General features: G+C 51.4%; 2 protein-coding genes across 8 annotated transcripts in view; both read right to left on the bottom strand.

Moving 5' to 3' along the window:
* Nucleotides 1-25100, bottom strand: part of MYH10 (myosin heavy chain 10) — a 1221191-nt gene that overhangs the window by 420626 nt on the left and 775465 nt on the right. The window lies entirely within an intron of this gene.
* On the bottom strand, nt 1488-6026 carry LOC147702020 (uncharacterized). Its single transcript, XM_086928739.1, has 2 exons — nt 4527-6026; nt 1488-1757 (listed from the first exon to the last, which is right to left on the bottom strand). Exons 1-2 carry the CDS (start codon nt 6024-6026, stop codon nt 1488-1490), a joined length of 1770 nt encoding a protein of 589 aa, XP_086784865.1.

Below are 25100 nucleotides of genomic sequence, written 5' to 3'. Positions count from 1 at the left end.
GTTGTGATTCTTAATACATAACTGTTTATTTTCATAACACTTGTGTGGTGTCCTTTCACTTGGTGTTCAAGGGGTATATGTGGTATAACAGCTGGCTTAACACGCCCTCTCGAGTCTTTAGCCTTAGACTGCTCGTATCCACGCTACTAGGATAGCTGGTCTATAAGGTTGACTTACAACCAATCATCAATAAGGGTTGCTGGACTGATACATAGTGTTCACTAGAATAGTGAGCACTGCATATCAGGCCACCTTCTCACAAGGGGTTTCATTAACCCTGATAGTTTGGACTCCAGTATACCCATGAGCTTATTTGAGAGCGTATCCTCCCAGACTACACTTTCGTTCTCTTCCTCCCTTATCCCTTCTTCCGCCCTTTTATTTGTTCTTCTAGGTGGAGTTACAGGTTTATTTTTGCAGGAACGTGGACCACCTCTTCTAGGCGGGGCCTTAGTAATCCCTCTTTTAGCTCCTGGTGCGGGGACGGGGGTAGGAAGGGTATTGCTCTCTGGGTCTAGCTCTACAATTGTATCGGATTTATTTAACTCTTCTGAAATGAGTGGGTCGGCAATAGAATCAGGTTGTAAGACAATAGATGCCGTGGACACATTTATTGTAGAGCAATCATTGGGGTCCTCGATTGGGTCCGTGGTGATAATTTCGTCACTAGCAGACTGGGATACCCCTGATTGGTTAATTTGGGCACAAGGTGGCGAGTCCATGAGTCCCAGAGAGGACCTACGATCATTATTGATTTTGGCCACTACCTGGACCAGATAGTTGTCCATTGTGTTGGCCGGAGTGGCAGGTGTTTTTTGCCTCGACATAGCAATCAGTCAGATCCGGGCAGCAGAGCCCTGGTGATAAGTATAGCAATAGTAGACCAATTACACAATGACCGCAGGGAATATAGGAGTATGTCACTGTGTGCGTGGGGGTGTGGCGGACCGGAATACCAAGCGCGGAGGCCGTATATAGTGGGCAATGTTTGATTTATTTCCGTACGGTTGCTCAATACAGGGTGATTAGCAAGAGTCAATGATCCAGAAATGAAAGGCACAGCTCCACGGGTGGAAGAGGGGTCCAGGTCCGGCAACAATGTCAGCGGGCTCTCCGGGTCTTCTACTCTTGGGGCGTCCTCGGAGGTACCGGGAGAAAACAAAGAAAAGAAAGGAGCCGTTAGTCCTGCCGGACTTCTCTCGTCGAATCCCTGTTACCAGCACCGGGAAGTGTGAGGGGTAAGAAGACGAAAGTGAGGAGGGGTCGGAAGGGTCAGGGTAGGGATAGACACAAGCTGGGTATCGAGAAGCAGTAGGGGTGTAGGGTGGTGGGACGTGAGGATTAAAGGGTTTCTTTACAAAGTGGAGGAGTGCTTTACAATATTTACACAGTGCTCCGAGTGACGACGTGAGCCTAAAAGGGTAGTTCAATTATACAGAAAGGAGTTATTTACACTGCACCTAATGTGCTATCAGAGGGGTTCCGTGTCACTCACCCGCTCCGCCGCAACTCTCCAAGTTGAGTTGCGGCCGCTCCCCAGCAACCTCCGGTGGACTCCACCAATCTTCGGACCACTCTTCTTCCTCTTCGCTCGTCCTCTCCTTCACCGCTCCAGTCGGGGTCTCCTGCCACAAGCTCGATCCGACGCCGGACTGTTTCCTGGGTCCGGTATTTCTAGTGTCCTGGTCACGTGAGGGGGAGGTACTTCCGGGGTCAGGTGGTAGTGCTTCCGTGTTTCCGCCGTTCCGGATTGGGTCCTGGAACAGAGGACAGAGGGTTGGACATTTGGTGGGTTGGGCTGCTACTATGGACGCTCTGGCCGGGTTCTCTGTCGTACGGGAAGGACTGCAATACCGTGGTGTGTGACGGGTATGTGGGGCCGCCGTATCACATCCCCTTCCCCTAGCTGTCTTTCTAGTACGGGTTTGGGCCATGGGATAACGGGAGAGGAAATCGGCATTGCCCTGTTCAGTCCCTTTACGGTGCAGTGTCCGAAATCTGTATGGTTGCAGAGCCAAGAACCACCGGAGGACCCGGTCGTTATGTCCTTTATTACGGGCCATCCACTCTAGAGGGGCGTGGTCAGTATAGATGACAAACTCTCTCCCTTCCAGATAATACCTTAAACTTTCCACCGCCCATTTAATGGCCATTGCTTCCTTCTCTACAACAGCATAATTGGTTTCGCGGGGATACAGTTTACGGCTCAGGTATAAAATGGGGTTCTCGTTCCCATTTTCGTCTTTCTGTGAAAGGACCGCCCCTAAACCCTGGTCCGAGGCGTCTGTCTGTAGGAGGAAGGTCCGTGAATAATCCGGACTGACCAATACCGGTTTGGAGGTTAATGCTGCTTTGAGTCCAGAAAAGGCTAACAGTAGAACAGGGTTGGGATTCTTTAGGAGGGTTTCTGTTTTTGTGGACTTCCTTAGGAGATCAGTGAGGGGAGCTGCAGTCTGGGAAAAATTGGGTATGAACCTGCGGTAATAACCTAATAGGCCTAGGAATGCCCGGAGGTCTTTTCGAGACTGGGGGAATGGAATGGACTGAATGGCCTCAACCTTCTTGGCCTGTGGACGTATCATTCCCTCTCCTAAGAGGTAGCCCAAGTACTTCACCGAGGTAGCCGCTAGCGTGGTTTTTGCCGGATTAATGATGAACCCAAAAGAGCCCAGGGACCTAACGACTTTGCTGAGGTGATCGAGGTGTTCCGCCCAACTATTGCTATAGATAACAATATCGTCGAGGTAGGCCCCGGCATACCCTGAGTGTGGTCTTAACACTTGGTTCATCGCCCTTTGGAAGGTGGCGGGTGCCCCGTGTAACCCAAAAGGTAATACTGTGAATTGGAATAAGCCGTCTGGGGTAGAAAAGGCAGTTTTCTTTCGGTCTTGTGTTCTAAGGGGGATCTGCCAGTAGCCCTTGCAGAGATCTAACGTGGATATGTATCGGGCCTTCCCTATGCTCTCGACCATCTCATCGACCCGCGGAAGGGGATAAGTGTCGAAGGTAGATATTTTATTTACCTCCCTGAAATCTATGCAAAACCTCACGGACCCGTCAGGTTTAGGCACTAGAACTATGGGGGAATTCCATTCACTGATGGAAGGCTCAATGATCCCCATACCCAACATTAGTTCGGTTTCTTGTCTGATCACGTTCCTACGGGCTTCAGGGACCCGGTAGGGTCGAAGCCGTACAATCTTACCAGGCTCTGTGTGTATGCTGTGTTCTGTGATGGTCGTGTGAACTGGTGAGGAGGAAAACACATTCTGTAGGGGTTGTAGGGCCTCTCGGAGACTCTGTCTCTGTTCTCCGGTCATCTCGGGGTCAAAGCATGACTCAAATAAGAGAGGGGTTGGCATGTCGTTGGTGGATAGGACGGGTCGGGGTCCCTCCCATTTTTTAAGAAGATTGACATGGTACACCTGTGTGGTGCCTCGAATAGGATCGAGCTCTACTTCGTAGGTGACCGGGGTCACTTGGCGAAGAATCGCATAGGGTCCTTGCCACTGCCCTAACAGTTTGTGATCTGATGATGGTCTCATCAGAAGAACTAGATCCCCATTGTTAAAGGAGCGTGGTTTGGTACCCTTATCATATTGCCGTTTCTGGCTAGCTTGTGCGTTTTCCATATTCTGGCGGACAATGTCACGCAGCTGGGCGAGATGTGTTTTTAGATTTTCGACATATTCTGGCAGGGGTCGGGTTCTGTCAGGTTCGGCCTCCCAGGCTTCTTGGGCCATGTCAAGAAGGGTGCGGGGTGGTCGACCATACAGCAACTCATATGGAGAATATCCGGTGCTGCTCTGAGTTTTGCACCGAATGGCAAACAAGGCCAACGGCAACATCTCCTCCCACCTCTTTGCCTCTAAGGCCAACATTTTCTTCAGTGTTAACTTCAGGGTGGCATTGTATCGCTCTACCAACCCATCTGTCTGGGGGTGGTAGGCGGACGTGCGGATCTGTTTTATGCCGAGGTTTGAACAGACTTGTTTCATTAGGGATGAGACGAACGGAGTGCCTTGATCCGTAAGGATCTCCCTGGGAAACCCTACTCGTGAGAATATGGAGATGAGGGCTTTAGCTATGGTCTGTGTTGTAGGTTGGCGTAAGGGCACTGCCTCAGGGAAGCGAGTGGCGTAATCCACCAGAACTAGGGCATAACGGCAGCCACTGCGGGAGGGAAGTAAAGGGCCTATGATGTCCATTCCAACCCGGGTGAAGGGGATATCAATGAGGGGTAGAGGGAGTAAGGAAGCCCTGGGAGGACGATATCTACTGTTTCTCTGACAGACTGGGCACTCTCTACAATATTGTCTGACCTCCTGATGTACTCCTGGCCAATAAAATTTCTCCAGGATGGACAGACTGGTTTTTTCGTCGCTGAAGTGACCCCCTAGGAGATGGCTGTGGGCAAGGAAGAGCACCTTCTCTCTAAAGGGTCCGGGAATCAATAGCTGGGGTGGTTGGTTTGGGTTCCCTTTTCTATAGAGTAGTCCGTTCTTTTTAAAGAAATAGGGACATACGTGAAGGGGGTCTTCCTGATCTAAGGCCTTTCCCCAGGCCTCTTGTAGGACGGGATCTTCTTGTTGCGATGCCCGGAATTCTCTATCTGTTTGCCAGGGATGGACATCGGGAACCACCGGGTAGGCGGTGGTGTGGTTTCGCTTTTCTTGCCTCTTCTGATTACGGGATTTCCGGGCTTTGGTCGGATCTTCAGCCAGCGGTTGTTCCCCGGAAAAGGGTGCTTCTCCCCACCATTGGTTCAGGGAGTCTGTAGTGTCCTGCACCAATTTAGGGAGACCAGCATAATCACTCCCTAGGATCACTTGCTCAGGAAGGTTTGGTATCAGACCTACAGTGAGTTCCGTCCCGGGATCAGCTGGGTGCCGTACTCGCACCTGGGTGGTAGGGTACCTTTTAGTGTCTCCGTGTACGCATTGGATGGCGACGGTTCCTGTGGGTGGTCTTGGTGGGGTCGGTAGGTCCTGGGGCCGTAGAACGCTCTGGCGACAGCCCGTGTCAGCCAAAGCTAGGAGTGGATGTCCGTCTACATACACGGGACAACGGAACGGTGGGGGTTTTTCCCCGGGTGTTGCACACACATAGTTCTGTACCAGGCCTATCTCCATGGGTTCGTCTTTCTGTGGACATACACGTGCTATATGCCCATAGCCGCCGCAGTTGTAACACTGTGGACCCGGATTGGGTGGTCTGTATATGAGCGGTGGTGGCAGCAGGGAAGGCGGCTCCGTTTTCCTTGGAGGGGGGGGTCGCTGGGGTCTGACTGCATTGATATGTGCTCGGTGGGGATGATCATCTCTGCCCCTGGATATTTCTTGGGCTCGGCTGTATGCACTCGCGATCTCCACCGCGCTGTCGAGGGTGAGTCGTGCATGTTGTCGTACCCATTTTTGGGTGGCCGGATGTAGGGATGCCAGGAATTGCTCGAGATATATTTTTGCTAGGATATCGTCCTTTGTGGAGGTGTCGGGGCGTAACCATCGATTGGCGAGATATTTAATCCGGAAGGACAGAGCCCTGGGGTTTTCTTGGGGCCCTTCCTTGGCTTGGCGTAATTTCACTCTATAGGTCTCGTCATCTATGCCCAGCCTTTCCAGGATACACTTCTTGATGTCATCATAGGGTGTGTTGCCTTGTATATTGGCTTGCTGATAGGCCGCTTGGAGGTCTCCGGTTAGTAGCGGCCCCAAATATTGCCCCCATCGATCGGCTGGCCAGGAGGCGGCCTGCGCTAATCTTTCAAAGTTCGTAAAAAAGTAGTCCGGATCGTCGCCAGGAACATACTTTTGTAAGACTACTGAGGGGAGGGAGGTTATGGGTCGTTGTTGTTGTTGGCCGAGGACGTCCGTTAATTTCCCCATGGCCTGGTCGTGAGCATCCCCTTGGCCCTTGAGGACGTCATGCAGTTGTCCCCGATCTTCCTCAGCTGTTTTCAAAAACTTCTCCATCAGCTTTCCCAACATCTCCTGGGACTCAGCCATTTTCTGTACGACGGCCTCCATGCCTCCGGATCCCACTTCTGACACCAACTGTGTGCGTGGGGGTGTGGCGGACCGGAATACCAAGCGCGGAGGCCGTATATAGTGGGCAATGTTTGATTTATTTCCGTACGGTTGCTCAATACAGGGTGATTAGCAAGAGTCAATGATCCAGAAATGAAAGGCACAGCTCCACGGGTGGAAGAGGGGTCCAGGTCCGGCAACGATGTCAGCGGGCTCTCCGGGTCTTCTACTCTTGGGGCGTCCTCGGAGGTACCGGGAGAAAACAAAGAAAAGAAAGGAGCCGTTAGTCCTGCCGGACTTCTCTCGTCGAATCCCTGTTACCAGCACCGGGAAGTGTGAGGGGTAAGAAGACGAAAGTGAGGAGGGGTCGGAAGGGTCAGGGTAGGGATAGACACAAGCTGGGTATCGAGAAGCAGTAGGGGTGTAGGGTGGTGGGACGTGAGGATTAAAGGGTTTCTTTACAAAGTGGAGGAGTGCTTTACAATATTTACACAGTGCTCCGAGTGACGACGTGAGCCTAAAAGGGTAGTTCAATTATACAGAAAGGAGTTATTTACACTGCACCTAATGTGCTATCAGAGGGGTTCCGTGTCACTCACCCGCTCCGCCGCAACTCTCCAAGTTGAGTTGCGGCCGCTCTCCAGCAACCTCCGGTGGACTCCACCAATCTTCGGACCACTCTTCTTCCTCTTCGCTCGTCCTCTCCTTCACCGCTCCAGTCGGGGTCTCCTGCCACAAGCTCGATCCGACGCCGGACTGTTTCCTGGGTCCGGTATTTCTAGTGTCCTGGTCACGTGAGGGGGAGGTACTTCCGGGGTCAGGTGGTAGTGCTTCCGTGTTTCCGCCGTTCCGGATTGGGTCCTGGAACAGAGGACAGAGGGTTGGACATTTGGTGGGTTGGGCTGCTACTATGGACGCTCTGGCCGGGTTCTCTGTCGTACGGGAAGGACTGCAATACCGTGGTGTGTGACGGGTATGTGGGGCCGCCGTATCACAGTCACCTTACCACATGTAGATTTGGATGTTGGGGCAAAGAGGGGTGGCCCAGTCCAGTCTTTCACAGTCTAGAACGGGCTAAAACGGGCCCGCCCTTGGCCCGGGCTTCGCCCGGCGTCCCGCGAGACGGGGGTGATCCGCTATTTCAGCGCCTCCAGGCGCGCTGGTGACGCGGCGTGCGCCGCTTGGGCTTCTGGGAAATGTAGTTCCCTCGACCGCGCTCCTCTCGGCCACCGCGTTCTCCCAGGTGACAGTGGAGTCGGGCAGCGGGAGGCGGGAGGCGGGAAGGCAGGCAACAGAAAGCAAAGGCTCCAAACAGGTCTCCTATCCGTCTGGGCAGCAACAGCGTTTGTCCAGTAGAGGTTCCCCCCCTCGACCGGGGTGATCCGCTATTTCAGCGCCTCCAGGCGCGCTGGTGACGCGGCGTGCGCCGATTGGGCTTCTGGGAAATGTAGTTCCCTCGACCGCGCTCCTCTCGGCCACCGCGTTCTCCCAGGTGACAGTGGAGTCGGGCAGCGGGAGGCGGGAGGCGGGAAGGCAGGCAACAGAAAGCAAAGGCTCCAAACAGGTCTCCTATCCGTCTGGGCAGCAACAGCGTTTGTCCAGTAGAGGTTCCCCCCCTCGACCGGGGTGATCCGCTATTTCAGCACCTCCAGGCGCGCTGGTGACGCGGCGTGCGCCGCTTGGGCTTCTGGGAAATGTAGTTCCCTCGACCGCGCTCCTCTCGGCCACCGCGTTTTCCCAGGTGACAGTGGAGTCGGGCAGCGGGAGGCGGGAGGCGGGAAGGCAGGCAACAGAAAGCAAAGGCTCCAAACAGGTCTCCTATCCGTCTGGGCAGCAACAGCGTTTGTCCAGTAGAGGTTCCCCCCCTCGACCGGGGTGATCCGCTATTTCAGCGCCTCCAGGCGCGCTGGTGACGCGGCATGCGCCGCTTGGGCTTCTGGGAAATGTAGTTCCCTCGACTGCGCTCCTCTCGGCCACCGCGTTCTCTCAGGTGACAGTGGAGTCGGGAGGCGGGAGGCGGGAAGGCAGGCAACAGAAAGCAAAGGCTCCAAACAGGTCTCCTAGCCGTCTGGGCAGCAACAGCGTTTGTCCAGTAGAGGTTCCCCCCCTCGACCGGGGTGATCCGCTATTTCAGCGCCTCCAGGCGCGCTGGTGACGCGGCGTGCGCCGCTTGGGCTTCTGGGAAATGTAGTTCCCTCGACCGCGCTCCTCTCGGCCACCGCGTTCTCCCAGGTGACAGTGGAGTCGGGCAGCGGGAGGCGGGAGGCGGGAAGGCAGGCAACAGAAAGCAAAGGCTCCAAACAGGTCTCCTATCCGTCTGGGCAGCAACAGCGTTTGTCCAGTAGAGGTTTCCCCCCTCGACCGGGGTGATCCGCTATTTCAGCGCCTCCAGGCGCGCTGGTGACGCGGCGTGCGCCGCTTGGGCTTCTGGGAAATGTAGTTCCCTCGACCGCGCTCCTCTCGGCCACCGCGTTCTCCCAGGTGACAGTGGAGTCGGGCAGCGGGAGGCGGGAGGCGGGAAGGCAGGCAACAGAAAGCAAAGGCTCCAAACAGGTCTCCTATCCGTCTGGGCAGCAACAGCGTTTGTCCAGTAGAGGTTCCCCATCGGATGCGTCGCCGTCGGTGCCACACGCGGCGCTGACAGATCCAGAGCCGGCGTCGAAGGAGGATCCAAAGGTGGAATCGATCCGTAAGAGGCAGAGAAGAAGGCCCACCAGATGGCGCAGGGGAATTCATATACGGCGTCGTAAATCTCGGAGCCGGAAACTGCCATGACGGCACGTCGGCATGAAAGGTGCCTGGGCATGCCCAAATTGAAGGCTGGCAGACCCACATAAACCAGAAGGTGCTACGGAGGGGAAGGCTGCCTTGACAAACATGTCATACATTGCATTTATAAAATGCTTAGGATCTGAACCTCGAGTAGGAAATTGAGGGTACGAAGCCGAGTCAGCATCCACACGAGGAGCATCCGACGTCAGAACAGTCGGATCCACTGGCAGAGCCACAGGTCCAGGCTCGTTTACAGGAGAAGGATCATCCTGAACAGGCAAGCCATCCGACTCTAGAGAGCCCCTCGGCGCCTGCGTACCTTTTGGAGAAGGAGATATCTCCAGAGTCACCTGAGGAGATGGCAAAGGCGACAAAATATATTTGACGACGTTGAGGAGCCAGAGAAGGTGATCTTGAAGACTTTCCCTTCGACGAATGGCGCCGAAAACCATGGCTCCTCTTCTTCTTGTGTTTTCTTGACTTTGAAGCATGCAAAGCCGACGACTTTGTTTTGGATCTTTTTCGCCCTCTCTTCTCCTTCCTTACTTTTGCCATAAAAAGCTTGGCCTTACCTCCTTTCAGAGCCTTCAGGTTAATTTTACGACAGCAGGAACAGCCCTCCACGTCGTGGTCCGATGACAAACACCACAAACAGTCCTCATGGGGGTCAGTGATGCACATATGACCCCCACACTCTCGACAGCGCTTAAATCCTGACTGCCTCGAAGTCGCCATTGCAAACCAACAGTTAAAACTGGAGAAACAACAAAGTAACTCAACACAGTATGGAGAGCCTCAGAAAACCGTTACGCGTTGACGGCGCAGTAAAAAGGGAACGGACATCACGCCGACGAGGCTTTCTTATGGCTCTAGGTGGCGTCATGCAGAGTCACGAGCGGAGCTGTAGTATTGTGACGACCTCGTCGGCGTGGAGAGCTAGGAAGAAGTTTCTGCAGTATGCTGGCGCAGGGTATAATCAAAAGGTGAGGAATCCACAGGCAGATGTATCCATCAGAAATGGTTAGACGGCGGTTGCAGCTGGCGAGAAAGAAGCATCTGCTTCTGGCCACAGCCTTAGCTATCACCACTCCCTTTTGAGCCACAAAAACGTCTAGACAGTCTGAGAAGGCAGCCTCTCCCAATAGCAAAGGTCACTTGAGTGCTCCCTGATCATTCGATACAGCTGGTGAACTGGCAAACGGGGAAAGTAACCCCCGGGAGGAGTTGTAGCCCTGCTCTCCTTAATGCGCTCCAGGGCGGACTCTGCCTTTGCTCAAATGAGCCTGGTTCCATCAAATGGCACATCTATCAGACACCTAGATGTCTCCAGAGAACCTAGTTTCATGCATCCAAGCTTATGATTTGACATTGTCACAGGCGCCCATGGCTCAGCCCACTAGTTATATAGTGTTCAGCCAACCCTACGGATATATTTGGCCACATTATGCAGTTATATACTGTCCAAGTAAAGTAAATGTGAAAGTCCTCAGGGACAGAGGACAAGATTTTGGTCACCATATAGCACAGTGCATGCATATAATAGCTCAAGAGGCATTCTGTGTTTAATACACGCAGAGCCATATTGACAGAAGAAATAACTTGTCTTGATGAGCAATCTTTTTGGATTACCGATCCCAAGGAGCATTAAGGAAAGCATTAATGTTCACCTTGCTCGCCAACGGCTGAATGAAAAGACCGTCCAAAGTCAGATACTGAGTCAGGCAGGATGGGTCCCCAGAAGCAGGCCCTAACAATGAAAAATCAGACAGGTCATAAGAGGTGCACAACAAGGTTTGGACGGGATTACTAAAGGGCGGGTGTAGAGGTGTGCACTGCCGTGCTAATGGGTCCTGCGTCAATGGTGTTAAGTCACATACACGTTCAGACCGAGGTTCAAACCTAAGCTGCACAAAGGTGACCGAGCACCAGGGGAGGGTCTACCATAAGTCCAATGGAGGCCCTTGTGAATCCATGGCTCCCAACGGCACGCCAGATGTACCCTGAACCACCTGGAATGAAAGAAAGCAATCAGTTATGTAGTAGATAGTGTCCCAGAAAATTCTGGAAGTACTGCCACCAATCTTGGAATTGGGTATGAACTGGATGATACAGGCAAGAGTAGAAGCTTTGACTTTGCTTCTGACTGCAAAACCTCTCCTTGGAGAAGTGGAACAGACTGGATTCCCATTTGGTCTTTTTGAGCTTCCATTGAGATTTGTCTTTTGACTTCACTTGGACTTACACAAGGTCAGGGACAGCAATCAAATGGGATAGGTCCTGTTCCTTGTGCTTGACCATGTAGAGCTTGGCCTCATGCTCTCTGATGGCCTTCAATGCATAGGAGAGCATTTGTCACAGGCATTCGAGTTGTGTTTGAGGCCCATGAACCAAAAATGTATGTTGACTGGGACTGACATCTGCTTTCTACAGATGTGGTATGGCTTAAACTATGTGGTTTAAGGTGCAACACCCTGCACACTTTCTTAGGAAAGAATTTTGGAAAAATCAGTAAAACATTTAAAATGTTGGGAGCGGAACTATATATCAATGTTGAAGGATGTGGAAAAAGGAACTGACCCACGAGCAGAGGGGTGTTGCTAATATGCATCTCCATGCCATTACTTCCGGGGGTGACGGAGCCGCCCTGCAGTCCTATGGCGCCACCTACTGGCACACAGGAGCTACTGCAGAAAGCCTTCCAGTTCCAGTCTGGAGTCACAGAAGATTAAAAAAGGCGAGGATTCTGCAATTAGAAGTATCCATTAGAAATAAGAATCTAAAAAGAATGTTGAACTACTTGGGAGACAGTTTTGAAATTCACATTAAGAAGAAAGAGTCCAGTTACCATTCACAAAAAATCCAATTGGTTTGCTATGAAAGCAAAAGAAGGAAGCATGGACTTACACTTGATTTGTGTTCAGGTCTGTCCAAGAGTTTGGTGACAGTTTTGGTGACATAGGCAAGCAAGCTGAGTTAACACCCTCAGCCACTCACTGCACGGTTGCTGTCAAACCTGAATAAAGAGTATCCTAGTTATCGAACCCACGTTTTTTCAATGTTAGTGTGTTTGCTGTTCAGTCACCAGTCAAGATTTACTCACTGCCCATAAAAAACTTCATCTATTAAGAAGGTGTAAACAGAGAAAAAATGTGAGGTAACTAGTGAAATATATTGTGATAAAGGACATCCCGGATGGCGTTAGGAGAGATCCTTTATTTCTAGCAGGGTCCTGGTGGGCAGGACCTATGCTATAGCGGCGTGGCAGACACAGAGACCTTAGTTCCAACAGGGTCTCGACAGCCAGTACTTATGCTACAGCAGCACAGCAAAAAGTAGTAACGGTAACTACTTCACCTCACCAATTATGAGCGGGAGCCTACACCCACCAATCACAACTCCATCCAGAGTTTTGCCACATGGCAGCAGCCCTCTCCAGCATCTTCCCTCTGGCACTCCTTTCCCTGTCCTCCAATCTTGTAGCGCTTCGGACTCTACTATCAAATACCCGGGACCAGATAGATAGACTTTCCGTCTCAGTAAATTCTGATATTTTTACTGTGACTTCTGCAGTACAGCATATTATATATAAATATTTATGTGCCATTTATTAAGGCTCTTTTTCAAGCCCAAGAATACAGCAGCTTTGAAGTTTTATTATTCTCACCATATATAGAGTTTTTGACAAGTGGTAATCAGTGGCTTTCCTGAAGGAGCTTTTGTGGCAAAACATGTGTAGATGAATTTGGAAGACAGTCGTCAACTAGCCACAACAAGAATTTACTGTTGCCAACAAGATTGCATCAATGATGACTAAATGTACACTTTAGAAATTGTTTGACATATATTGTTTTGGATCACATTCGATTAAGATAGCTTTCAGTGTATTGGTTTGATAATTGATGCGACTGGAGGATGAATGAAAGGTCATTGATGACATGTCTAATGATATTATGCTAATAGTATGTAACTGCTTTTTATACTAAATATTATATTGATAAATTAATATATATAAAAAATATTGTTAATATATTTACATTTTTACTTTTACATACACTTTGTGCCTTCTCTATTTGTTATCACACATATATTTGTATCTTCATTCTTAGATTGTATACATTGTTAGAAATTACGTAGGAGTTGCCCTATTTTTCCTTATATTGTGATAAAGGACATATCCAGAAAGACACATAGTTGAATGTGAGGTATTCTTTTTTATTTTATTTTTTTAACTTTATTTAGCATTTTGATAAGACAAAACAAGGCACTGATTTCAAATAAAGGACATCTCGGGTACAACCATGAGACATGGTCAATATTAGTTACCTTTGCTACACAGTAGGTAATGCAACTTATGATGTAATATACACAGTACAATTTGCGCATCTGTAAACCCATCTTCCCCCTCCACCCATTAGCCAATTTTCGAAATAAGAATAGACCGATGTCATAAGAAGTGGATGCGTCATACTTTGAGGTGTTAGCACGGGTTGGGTGTCAGCCTAGCCTACCCCAGCTGGCACGATACCCCACTCCTGCTGCGTGGGGGCCGTCTTGCTGTTGTGCTGTGAGGAATGCCTTAAAGGGCCCCCAGATATCTCTAGGCCTGGAGGAGGGAGGGATTGTGTCAGCATACTGATCACTTCTTGTAGAACAGGAAGCCAAGCTTTGGATCCATCCCTTTTTTGTTGGAGCCCTTTTGCCACCCCAGTGTATTTGCCAGGAGTAAAGCTATGGCGGCAAATCTGTGAACTTCAAGAGGGAGTTGGACCACATATCCCTTGAGTGCAATCTCAGGCAGCGGGTTCATAGGTACCTTTATTATCTTGCTCAATGTACAGTGTACTTCCACCCAGAAAGTGTGTATGCGTTGGCACGTTCAGGCTAGGTGTGCGAAGTCTGCTTGAGGGTAATGGCATCGCTGGCAATGATGAGATCTAGTGGGGTCTATCCTGTGTGCTCTGGCCGGGGTGACATATATTCTGCGTAGACACTTGAAATGTTTCAGCTTGTGCCTGCTGTTTAAAGATACTGTTTTCGTCACTTTGCAGCAAGCTGTCCATTGTTCATCAGATATAGAGTTGCCCAAGTACGCTTCCCAAGCGGCGCATATCCTGCTATCGTCCAGTGTGATTAAGTCAGCACATGTTTTGTAAAGTTGGGATATCAAATGGACCCCCCTGCTACTACCTATCACCATTGTGAATGGTGGGAAGGACGGAGGCTCCAGAGGCTAGTCTGGGAACTGGGCTCTAAGCGTAGACCGAAGTCTGGCCAGAACAAACCTGTCCATGAATGTCACGTCTGGAAAGAAGGACGCGTCGTCAGGGTCAAATATATGGCCTGCAGGAAACAAGTCACCCATTTTGTCAATATTGAATTTCGTGCAAGTCTTCTGTACTAACTTTTTGCCTGTTATGGGCAGCTATTTTGCGTTAGGGAGTGGCAGGTCAGATGAGTAAACTGTATTGGTGTTAGTGAGACAGCCCAGTTTAGCCCAAGCCCAACTGGTTGTGGAGACCGGCTGAATGTCTTTGGGATCTTGCGGAACACCAAGGGGCAAAACTGCGTCCAGGGTGCCCGGTAGAACAAAATCTGACTCTGGTCTCAAGAAAGTGATCCTGGCATCCGGGTGATACCATGTCTGTGCAAAGCTGCACTGTGCCATCAGATAGTATAGTTGTAGATCCAGGACGCCATACCCTCCTTTATCGCATGGGAGTGTCATGATCTGCCATCTCACTCTGGGTGTCTTATTGCCCCAGACCAATCTAATCAACTGAGTGCGAAGAGTACTAAAACATCTATTTGTAAGCGGTATCAGAATGTTATGAAACAAATACAAAATCTTCGGGAGTACAATCATTTTAATGAAGGCCACTCGTCCTGCCATGGAGAGAGGGAGCTTCAGCCAGTGGTCTATTTGCGCCTTAAGTTTAGAGATCGGCAGTCTCAAGATGAATGTGCACCCCCAGGTACTTCACTGAGTCCGAGCACCACTCCAGCGGAAACTCCAGTTCCCAATTGGCAGTGTTACTTGTGAGGGGGAAAATGACCGATTTATGCCAATTTATCCCCAATCCGGAGAAGGTACCAAATCGAAGAATCTCTCTTATAAGTGGGTCTAAGTTGGTCTGGGGGTCACGAACATATAGGATTGTGTCATCAGCATATAAAGAGACCAATAACGGGCCTGTGTGGAACTGTAAGCCTCTAAATAGATGCTTCTCCCGAAGGTGACATATCAGGGGGTCCATTGCTAATATAAACAACAAGGGTGATAATGGCCACCCCTGCCGTGTGCCACGGGAAAGTGGGAAGGGTGCCGACAAAGTGCCATTGAGCCGGAGCCTAGTAGTGGGTTGACTATATAACAGAGCTGTAGTGGCAATAAAGCCATACGGCATACCCATTCTTTGCATTATAAACAGAAAAAAGGGTCATTCCACGGAGTCGAAAGCTTTTTCGGTGTGCAGCAGGAAAGCTGCTGCGGAAGTGTCGGGATTTATTCTGTGCAGGGTATTAAATAAGGTACGGAGGTTGAACACCGTAGTTCGGTGTGGTATGAATCCTGACTGGGCCGGGGAGACAATAGATTACATCAGGAGGGAGAGGTGGCATGCTAGTGCCTTAGCAAGTATTTTATAATCCAGGTTAAGAAGGGACAAGGGGCGATAGGAGCTGCACAGTAGGGCGTCCTTCCCGGGTTTGGGGAGTAAAATTATTTCAAAATAATCCTCAATCGCTTCATGGATTTCTTGTCCAAATACCTTGTCATCTAGGGCACGGCTGAGGAACCTCCACTGTCTATCAAAACCTTCGGGCGTGGGATTTTCAGGGACATCAGTCCCGGGGAATGATCCGAATATGTTCTGGGTAGCGTTTGCTGTTTATGAAACCAGCTGGAGATTTCCAGCGAGGGTAACCAATAGTCGAGTCTGGGCCACGTGTCATGTAGACTAGTGTAATGAGTGTATGAAGTGTGACTTGGATCTCGAGCCCGGCCTATGCCCAGATTAGAGAAATGCTCAACTAAGGATTTTAAAGCATTACGTGCGCGAGGGTTGGGGTCAGGGGCAATAGAAGTACTATCGGAGGGCGGGTGTAGGGTAATCTCGGAATGGCAGTGGATTTGCAGCTGCAAGCGGTGGAAACTTACGCCCTCAAAGCCCGGCACCAGTGTGGCACCTAGCTACTCCTCAGACTGGACCCCGAAGATAAAAAGCGGGGCCGGTTACTGTGTTTATGACGCCTCGCCGCGTTACTCGGTCAGTGTCTGGGTTGGGCGTGGTCCGCGCTATTGGTAGGCGTGGCCAAGTAGCTCAGGGGGCCTGGATGTCCAGCATAACCAATGAGAGTCTATGCTCATGGTGATGCGTGTAATGACGTTCTAACAGGGCCCTCCAATGATAGTTTATGCACACGTGTAACTGACCGAGTAACGCGGCGAGGCTTCATAAACACAGTAACCGGCCCCGCTTTTTATCTTCGGGGTCCAGTCTGAGGAGTAGCTAGGTGCCACACGGGTGCCGGGCTTTGAGGGCGTAAGTTTCCACCGCTTGCAGCTGCAAATCCACTGCCATTTCGAGATAAGTACCCTCTTAGACAAGTAAACTACTAACTCCTCGCATTGCTGTGCTTATGTGTTTTTGTCCTACAGGGTGTGCCAAGTAAGCCTCTACCCCCCTCCTGTGACCCATGGTGCATTTTGCCTTTAACCAAAAAGTGAGACATTTTAATAACCATCTTCCGCCGGTGATGGGTGGGGTCACAGATCTTTTGGTCCATTGATCCTACCATAGGAGCAGACTACTTCAGTGTTTTTAAACCACTATAGCTTTCTAGCTGTTTTTAGTACACTTCTAGTTCACGCCACCCCTGAGTACTAGTGGTATCTTCCCTAGGGGTATTGAGGTTGGTGATAACTATATTGTTTATGCGCCATCCACGATTTTCCCACATGTTTGGAGCACTAAAGATGTACGCTTTAGACCAACAACTTAATGTGTGTTTTGTCTTTTATGTATGTCTGTTCTTTTTTTGCTTAGGTGCTGAAATCCTCCTAAACCAGGAGTTACCAGGAATGAGCAATTGCTCCTTCCACTTTTGCACTTTTTTTCACTTTTAAAAATATTTTCACTTGCACGTCCCTAGGTATGGGTGAGCCTTAGGATGCTCATACCACCAGGGTTTATCACACTACATGAGTCCTGAAGAATGCCTGGTAAACTTACACCGTTTCATAGGCTGAAACATGTCGACTGATATTAATACTAATTGGAATTAACCAAACCATTTTTATTTGGCTAAAATTCCTAACACATAACTTTTTATCTGTGTCTGATGGATCTATTATTAAAGTATTTTTTGATACTCATTAGACACTTTTAAAGTATTCTCACTGCACGCCTATTTCACGAAACCCGCTCCGCAGTAAACCTGGTGTCGCAGCACACCAAAAAGGTACTTGGCCTTTTTGGTGGGGCCCGATGATGAAGCATGACACCGACTAGGTCGGTGTGTGAGGGCTTTCTTACCTACCTAAGTTGGGTCAGGTAATATCTATTCTCCTATTTTCTGCTCCTTCATGTGGTTGCTGTCATACCACTGACCTCTCTTCTTTTGTTGGCATACTATAACCGGGGACTAAGAGGGTGTCCTCACTCTCCCGCCTCTCTTTTTGTTGGTACTTGTTTAAAACCCTAACATTCCATGTAGCCAGTGTGACGCTAGACGGGCCGTCATTGTAACCTAACTGTGTCATCCCATGGAGGTAGTCTGAGCAATGTAGATTAACCAAGAGTCGCACCCGCACACCATTGTAACAAACAAATGTAACTTCGTTTCAGTGCATAGCAATAAGAACAAAACCCCTCCCGCCTCCCCCCGCCCATCCGGAGAGGCAATGCCAACATTAACAAAACAGTTAATAGTACCAATAGCGTTCCAAAAAATAGTGAATCTCAAACAAATGTGGTACAGTCTATCGACACCAATACTATCTCTAGGTGTACACCAAAGTGGCGGGGGGGGCGATCGCTATCCGACGGCCCAGCAACCTTAACACTAATTATGTGCAATATGGGAAATCCCAGAATTCACAACAAGTTATCCAGTGAGCGGCATAGTAAAAGGAATCAAGGGAACATCAGTCAGCCTTGACCAAAATTGGAGAATAAATCCCCACTGACAGCTGAACCACTGTGCGGGGATGAAGTGGAGTCAGTCTCTGTAGGACGTTTATAATTACGTTTATAATTGCGACAAAACTCCTGTACTTCTGTGGGGTTTTCAAAGATTCCGGCGCGTCCGTTTACCTCCACCCGCAGCCTGGCAGGATATAGCATACCGTACTGCAACCCAAGGTTCCTGACCGCTGCTTTTACCCCAAGATATTTCCTAACTCGCATCTTGAACCAGAGCAGTGAAATCCGGGTATAGAGACAATTTGGAGCCCTGCTAGGAGAGTTCGCCCTGTTTGCGTGCCAGTCGCAGTACTGATCCCTGTCTCTGAAGTTCCTTATTCGCGCAATTATGGGTCTAGGCGGGCATCCCGGGTTGAGGCGGGGGCCAAGTGACCTAGGGGCGCGTTCCACCACAAAGCCAGGAGTGAAGGCCTCCTTTCCAATCAGGTCGGTTGGTATCGTCTCTACCAGATTGTTCATGCGCCCAGTTGCGGTGAATTCAGGCACACCCATCAGGCGGATGTTGTTACGACGGCTTCGTGCTTCCAAATCCCCATTCTTCGACGCAACCTCCTTTACGACTCGTTCCATGCGATCTAACCTTTTCACTGATTGCGCCATTCTATCCTCCAGGTCGGACGTGCAGGACTCAATCACATCAAGACGTCGATCGTGTACCTGGATTTTTGTGCCCAGGTCTGCTATATGTTTGTACAAGGAGTTAAAACGGACTTCCAGTGCTCATCTCCAGCAGTAATGGATTCAGATGGACAGCGTCGTCTGTCGAGGTAGACAGGGGTTGCCCACCTTCCGCATTGTCGCTAGGTTGATCACGGGTAGGTTCTGCAATTTCCTTGAAGGGAAGTACGCGTTGTTTAGAGTCTCTGCGGCCCATGCTGCGACTGCGCAGGAAGATGCGATGGAGGAGGCGAGATTATGGCCTGGGAGTGGGGCTGCTGGTGTGCCGCTGCAGGAGGAGCAGTGCAATAGAAGTGGTGCGTAGGCCCACCTGGTCGCATTTTCAAGTGTGTGGAAGACACAGCTCGGGCAAGGATAGTGATAAACTGGAGCATGTGATATACCCCACAGTCTATGCAGCATAGGGGAGAGAGCGCTCAATGAGTTGCTGCCAAGATGGTCGCAGGAGGGGCACAATGCAGACAAATGCAGGGATATGCCTGAGCGGGCCCCGTGGTGGCTAGGGTGACAGTTGTTGAAGTCGCCGGGTATTCCAGTGGGAGGCAAGCCGCAGAAAGCACTGCAGATTCCAGGTGAGGCAGCGTGGGAGAAGGGGGGTGTGCAGCACCACATGCATTCCTTTCAATCGCCTGAGCTCAGTATAATTATCGCCCTCAGGAGTGCCGCAGATTTACAACAGTGAGGGCCAATGTCGGGGCCCAATAAGGTAGGGTTAGCGAGGCCGCCACTGTACTGCAGCATACACTCGCGGTTCCCAGGACTCAATGCACGCGCCGCGCGGGAGGTCAAACGGACCCCTCGTACCGCATGACGAACACGCTCTGCTGCCGGGAGAGCTCGGCCTGCCCCAAGATGCACGCAGCACTTACAGCGCCTCCCTCTTGGCGATCCTGGGCTGCCTCCTTACTCTTTATTTATTTATTTATTTTGAAAGTTTTGTATAGCGCGAACAAGATCTTTGCAGATATCAGAGCGCTTTACAAATACAGGAGGTAGGAAACAAGAGACATGGGAGAGATCAACAGTCTTTTGAGAATACAATACTTGTAGGTAAAAACTGAAAGGCAAAATAGGGTGGGTACATGGGGTAGCCTAATAATTGACTAAAACCAATGATACAGATCGACAATCGAGCAAACAATAGTGCAGATAGGTGTACATCTTCAAATAGAGCGAGAGTAAGAGTTCAAGTGAATTTAGTCATGAGGATAGCTTTTACTTCCTTTTTGAAGAATGCGGAGGAGGAGATAAGTCTGGTTTCGGGCGGGAGTGAGTTCCAGATCCTGGGTGCCATTCCTGAGAAAGAGCGTTTAAATGTTTTTTCCTTCCGGAATCTACGACGTTTCAGGAGAAGATTCTTTGTGCTTCTAGTGGTTCTTGAGCCACCAGAAATTGTCAGTTTCTGAGTGAGGTAGCCAGGTGAGTTGTGGTGTATAGCTCTGTGCGTAATGCAGGCAATTTTCAGATGTATTCTGGCTTCAAAAGGCAGCCAGTTCAGGGATTTTAAGTCAGGGGAAATATGCAAGTGTTTTTTTTGATCCAGTGATGAGTCTTGCTGCAGCGTTCAAAGAGGCTCTCATGGGTGCAGTTGTAGAAAGCGGGAGTCCGCAAAGGGCGAGGCTACCGTAGTCTAAGCGAGGAATTACTAGTGCTTGAACAGCAGTTTGGAAGTCTTTGGCTGGGAGGAAGGGTTTAAGTTTCCTCAGGGTATTAATTTGGAAATTAGGTCCCTTAGTTGCTTTACTGATATGCTGCTGCATGTTGAGATTGGTGTCAAGTGTAATGCCTAAGGATTTCGCCGAGTCCACGATGGTAGGTTGGATATTGAGTGCAGATAGGTGTTTAAGCCAGGTTTGGGTGGTGGAGATTTTCGCGGGAGGTGAGATCAGAAGGAACTCAGTTTTCAGAGCATTGAGTTTGACACGGGCTTCGCTCTCTCCGCAGTCAGCGCCACCGCCATTTTGTTTTGGACGTTCCGACCAGGAGCGGGGCAAAACTCGACCCCACCTTCATTGCCGGGCTGCATTTCACGCTGCAGCAGTCATAGTTGTGGGCACACAATGTTCAGCCATGAATCACGGGGTTTTGTGCCGCATCTGAGGCCGGGAAACGGTCACCTGGTTGCTGGGGCCGGGAGAGCTTCAGCTCCGTGCGGCCATCCCGTTCACGGCCTAACCATGCCCCCCGGTGAGGAATTATTCTTGATTTATCTATTGGATATTGGTTTTATCATAAATGTTTTTATGTTAAAAAAAAAAAACAAACAGATTAAAGCACAAGTTACTACTTGTGTAACGATATATCTGTAAGAGACATTAGTTAGTGATAGATTCCTTACCTTAGAATATCCCCAGGCGTCAGACTGGATCCGGAAAGTTTTGCGTAGCAGTACCCTTGCGCGTCGGTAGGCGTCGTCTGCGGCTCCGCGTCCGTCGTCGGCGTCGTGGGCGCCGTGATGACGTCGTCGGAGTACTTAGACGCCGCCTCCGCGTGCTGACGTCAGTTCTTAGCCACAGCTTTTCCGCGCCAGAAGCGCAGAGCCATGACAAAAACCGACACTGGTGCCAAGAAACTAGGGCCCTGAAAGGGGATGACCTTAACCCTAGATATCGGTTCGCAGAACGGGGAGGATGGGTGGGTCGGTAAGGAATCTATCACTAACTAATGTCTCTTACAGATATATCGTTACACAAGTAGTAACTTGTGCATCTGAAAGAGACACGTTAGTGATAGATTCCTTACCTTAGAATAGATACCCCAGCAATACCATCCCCGTGGTGGTGGGTCTGCGAACCAATATTCACACCAGAAAGTCCTGGAGAACGGAACGGCCGAAGTAGCCATCCCTCCGGACTTGACTGTCCAGGCAGTAGTGCCTCGCAAACGTGTGCAACGAAGCCCACGTAGCAGCCTGGCAAATGTTCTGCAAGGGCACACCGCGGCCCAAGGCAGTTGTAGTGGCCGTGGCTCGAGTGGAATGAGCCCGCAGCCCAACAGGTGGTTCCTTCTTAGCCAAGGAGTAACACGCCTGGATGCACATGATAATCCATCGGGAAATGGTCCTCTTGTGCACCGCTTTCCCTTTCTTAGCGCCCGCGTACCCAACAAAGAGTTGATCATCCACCCGGAACTGGCGTGTGCCATCCAGATAGAATGAGAGCGCACGTTTTGGGTCCAGACGGTGGAGCCTCTCCTCCTCTCTCGAGGGGTGCGGAGGCGGAAAGAAGGTGGGCAATGTGATGGACTGCCCAATGTGGAAGGCCGTGACCACCTTAGGCAAGAAGGAGGGCCTAGTCCTCAAAACAACCTTGTCCGGATGGACTGAAAGGAAAGGAGGCTTACAAGAAAGAGCCTGGAGCTCACTCACCCTCCTGGCAGAGGTGATGGCTACCAGGAATGCAGTCTTCAGAGAAAGAAGGCGAAGTGGACAGTTATGAAGTGGCTCAAAGGGAGCGCACATCAGAAACGTTAGAACCAGGTTCAAGTCCCACTGAGGCATCACGAAAGGAACAGGAGGAAAGGTGTGAGTGATGCCTTTCAGAAATCTGTTAACTATAGGGGACTTGAACAAAGAAGGTTGATCAGGCAGCCTCAGAAAGGCTAAAAGAGCCGAAAGATAGCCCTTGATAGTGCCCAGAGCAGAGCCCTGCTGGGCAAGAGAAAGAAGGAAGAGAAGAATCTCAGAGAGAGGGGCATTGAGAGGATCCACAGCCTTTGCTGTGCACCATGCCACAAATCTGTTCCACCTGCAGGCGTATACCGTTTTTGTGGAGGGACGCCTGGCTGCCAGAATGATGTTGCAAACTTCAGGAGGCAAGTCAAATGGCCTCAACTGCCGCCGCTCAATCTCCATGCATGTAGGTGGAGACTGGACAGGTTCGGGTGGAGGACCGTCCCCTGCTGCTGGGAGGACCGTCCCCTGCTGCTGCGACAGACGGTCCTCCTGAAGAGGCAGACGAACCGGGGGATCGACTGACATACTGAGTAGCTCGGGATACCAGAACCTTCGTGCCCAGTCCGGAGCCACAAGGATGACTTGTGCTCGGTCGCGCTTGATCTTCTTCAGCACTATGGGCAGAAGTGGTATAGGCGGAAAGGCGTACAACAGACCGCAGCTCCACTCGCGACGAAAAGCGTCTCCGAGCGAGTGCCGCCTTGGAAATTCCAACGCGCAGAACTGATGACATTGCGCGGTCTCTTCGGAGGCGAATAGATCTAACCAAGGCTCTCCCCAACGCAGAAAGAGGCCTTGCGCCACGTCCGAGTTCAGACGCCATTCGTGATCCATCGAGCACCGACGGCTGAGTTTGTCCGCCCTGGCGTTCAGAGAACCTGCCAGGTGTTGAACCACCAGAGTCACGCCCTGATGTTCCAGCCATTGCCAGAGGCGCAGAGCCTCCTGGCATAGGGTCCACGACCCCACCCCGCCCTGTTTGTTGCAGTACCACATGGCGGTGGTGTTGTCCGTGAACACCTGCACTGCACTCCCTCGGACAGACGGGAGGAATGCTTTCAGTGCAAGACGAATCGCCCGCAGCTCCAACAGATTGATATGGAGCCGGGATTCCGCTGGAGACCAGAGTCCTCTGATCTCCGCCTCTCCCAAGTGGCCACCCCAGCCCTGGAGGGACGCGTCCGTCACAACTACGTGCTCCGGTTGGGGAAGGGAGAGGGATCTGCCGTTGACCCAATCGCGGTCCGTGAGCCACCACTGCAGCTGTCTCGCAGTGCCCTCGAGATCAGGACATGGTCGGAAAGGTTGCCCCGGTGCTGGGCCCACTGAAACTTCAGGTCCCACTGCAGAGCCCGCATCCGCCACCGTGCGTGATGCACCAGAAGGATGCAGGAGGCCATCAGCCCCAGAAGCCGCAGCGTCAACCTGACCGAAACCCGGGATAACGGCCCGAAGACCGGGATCAGGGCCTGAATATCCCGGACTCGCTGTTCGGGCGGGTAAACCTGAAACTGCGCCGAGTCGAGAACCGCTCCGATGAAAAGGAGCTTCTGAGAGGGGCACAGGTGTGACTTCGGCACATTGATGGAAAATCCCAGCCTGTGCAGGAGATCCGCCGTAGTCTGGAGGTGGGTGACGACTGCCTGGGGCGAGCCCGCCTTCAACAACCAGTCGTCTAGGTAGGGGAAGACTGAAACCCCTAACCTGCGCAGGTGAGCTGCGACCACCGCCATCACCTTCGTGAACACCCGTGTGGCGCTGGTAATGCCGAAGGGGAGCACGGTAAACTGAAAGTGCTCGTGGCCTACCGTGAACCGCAGGTAACGCCGGTGGGCCGGCAGGACGGGGATGTGGAAATACGCATCCTGCAAGTCCAACGCTACCATCCAGTCTCCTGGGTCTAGGGCAGTCAAGACCTGAGCCAGGGTCAGCATTTTGAACTTCTCCTTCCGGAGGAAGCCGTTGACGTTCCTCAGATCCAAGATAGGGCGTAGGCCCCCTTTGCCCTTCTTGGGTACCAGGAAGTAGTGGGAGTAGAGTAGCAACCACGTCCTACTTCTGGCTCAGGAACGCGCTCGATGGCCCCCTTGGCCAAGACGGCCTAAACTTCCTCCTGCAGGAGCCGCAAATGATCCCCCGATACGCGGTGGAGTTGCGGTGGCATGGCTTGAGGGGTCGTCTCGAAGGGGAGGGAGTAGCCCCTTCGGACGATCTGCAGCACCCACCTGTCCGAAGTGACTGTGCGCCAGTGAGAGTGGTGATGGCGAACCCTGCCCCCCACTGGCGTCACATGGGCCGAGAAGCACGGACTAGGAGGGTTTAGAGGCGGATGCTGCGGGGGCAGGTGTGGACTGGCTCCGCTTGCCTCCCCGACCGCCTCCACGGCGGTTTCCACGGCCGCCGCTGCGCTGGACGACAGTTTGCGGAGAGTGGCTGGCGGCACGCGTGGGGACGCCCCTTCCGTGGCCACGAAAGGAGCGAAAGGCACCCACTTGCTGGCGCGGGGCCGAGAGGCCCAAGGACTTGGCCGTAGCCCTGGAGTCCTTAAAGCGCTCAAGCGCGTGGTCTGCCTTGTCGCCAAAGAGGCGACGGCCATCGAACGGCATGTCCATGAGTGTATTCTGGACATCAGCCGAGAAGTTGGCGGACCTAAGCCAGGCGTGGCGTCGAATCGCCACCGTCGTAGCCATCGCTCTGCCCAGCGAGTCAGTTGTGTCCAGTCCGCACCTGATCGCATATTTCGCTGCGTCCCGGCCCTCCACCAGGGCTTGGCCGAGTTTGGCCCGTACCTCCAACGGGCACTCTGGCAGCAATTCCGCCACCGTTTCCCATATAGAATGGGTGTAACGGCCCAAGAGGCATGCGGTGTTGGAAGACCGCAGTCCACAGCTAAGGGACGAGAAGACCTTTTTGCCAAAGGCCTCGTACCTCTTGGATTCCCGATCAGGGGGTGCCGACGGGAAGGCG

The sequence above is a fragment of the Lissotriton vulgaris genome, chromosome 7 (genome assembly GCF_964263255.1).
Source record: "Lissotriton vulgaris chromosome 7, aLisVul1.2, whole genome shotgun sequence".
In the NCBI taxonomy this organism is placed as follows: domain Eukaryota; kingdom Metazoa; phylum Chordata; class Amphibia; order Caudata; family Salamandridae; genus Lissotriton; species Lissotriton vulgaris.
The sequence above is the reverse complement of the archived record's forward strand: the minus strand, read 5'-3'. Positions and strand labels throughout refer to the sequence as shown.

Coding starts and splice junctions, on each gene's coding strand:
- LOC147702020 (XM_086928739.1), bottom strand. CDS start 6,026: ATGGAGGCCGTCGTACAGAAAATGGCTGAGTCCCAGGAGATGTTGGGA. Junction 1,758..4,526: donor ATCAGGAAGACCCCCTTCAC/GTATGTCCCTAT, acceptor CCTCTGTTCCAG/GACCCAATCCGGAACGGCGG.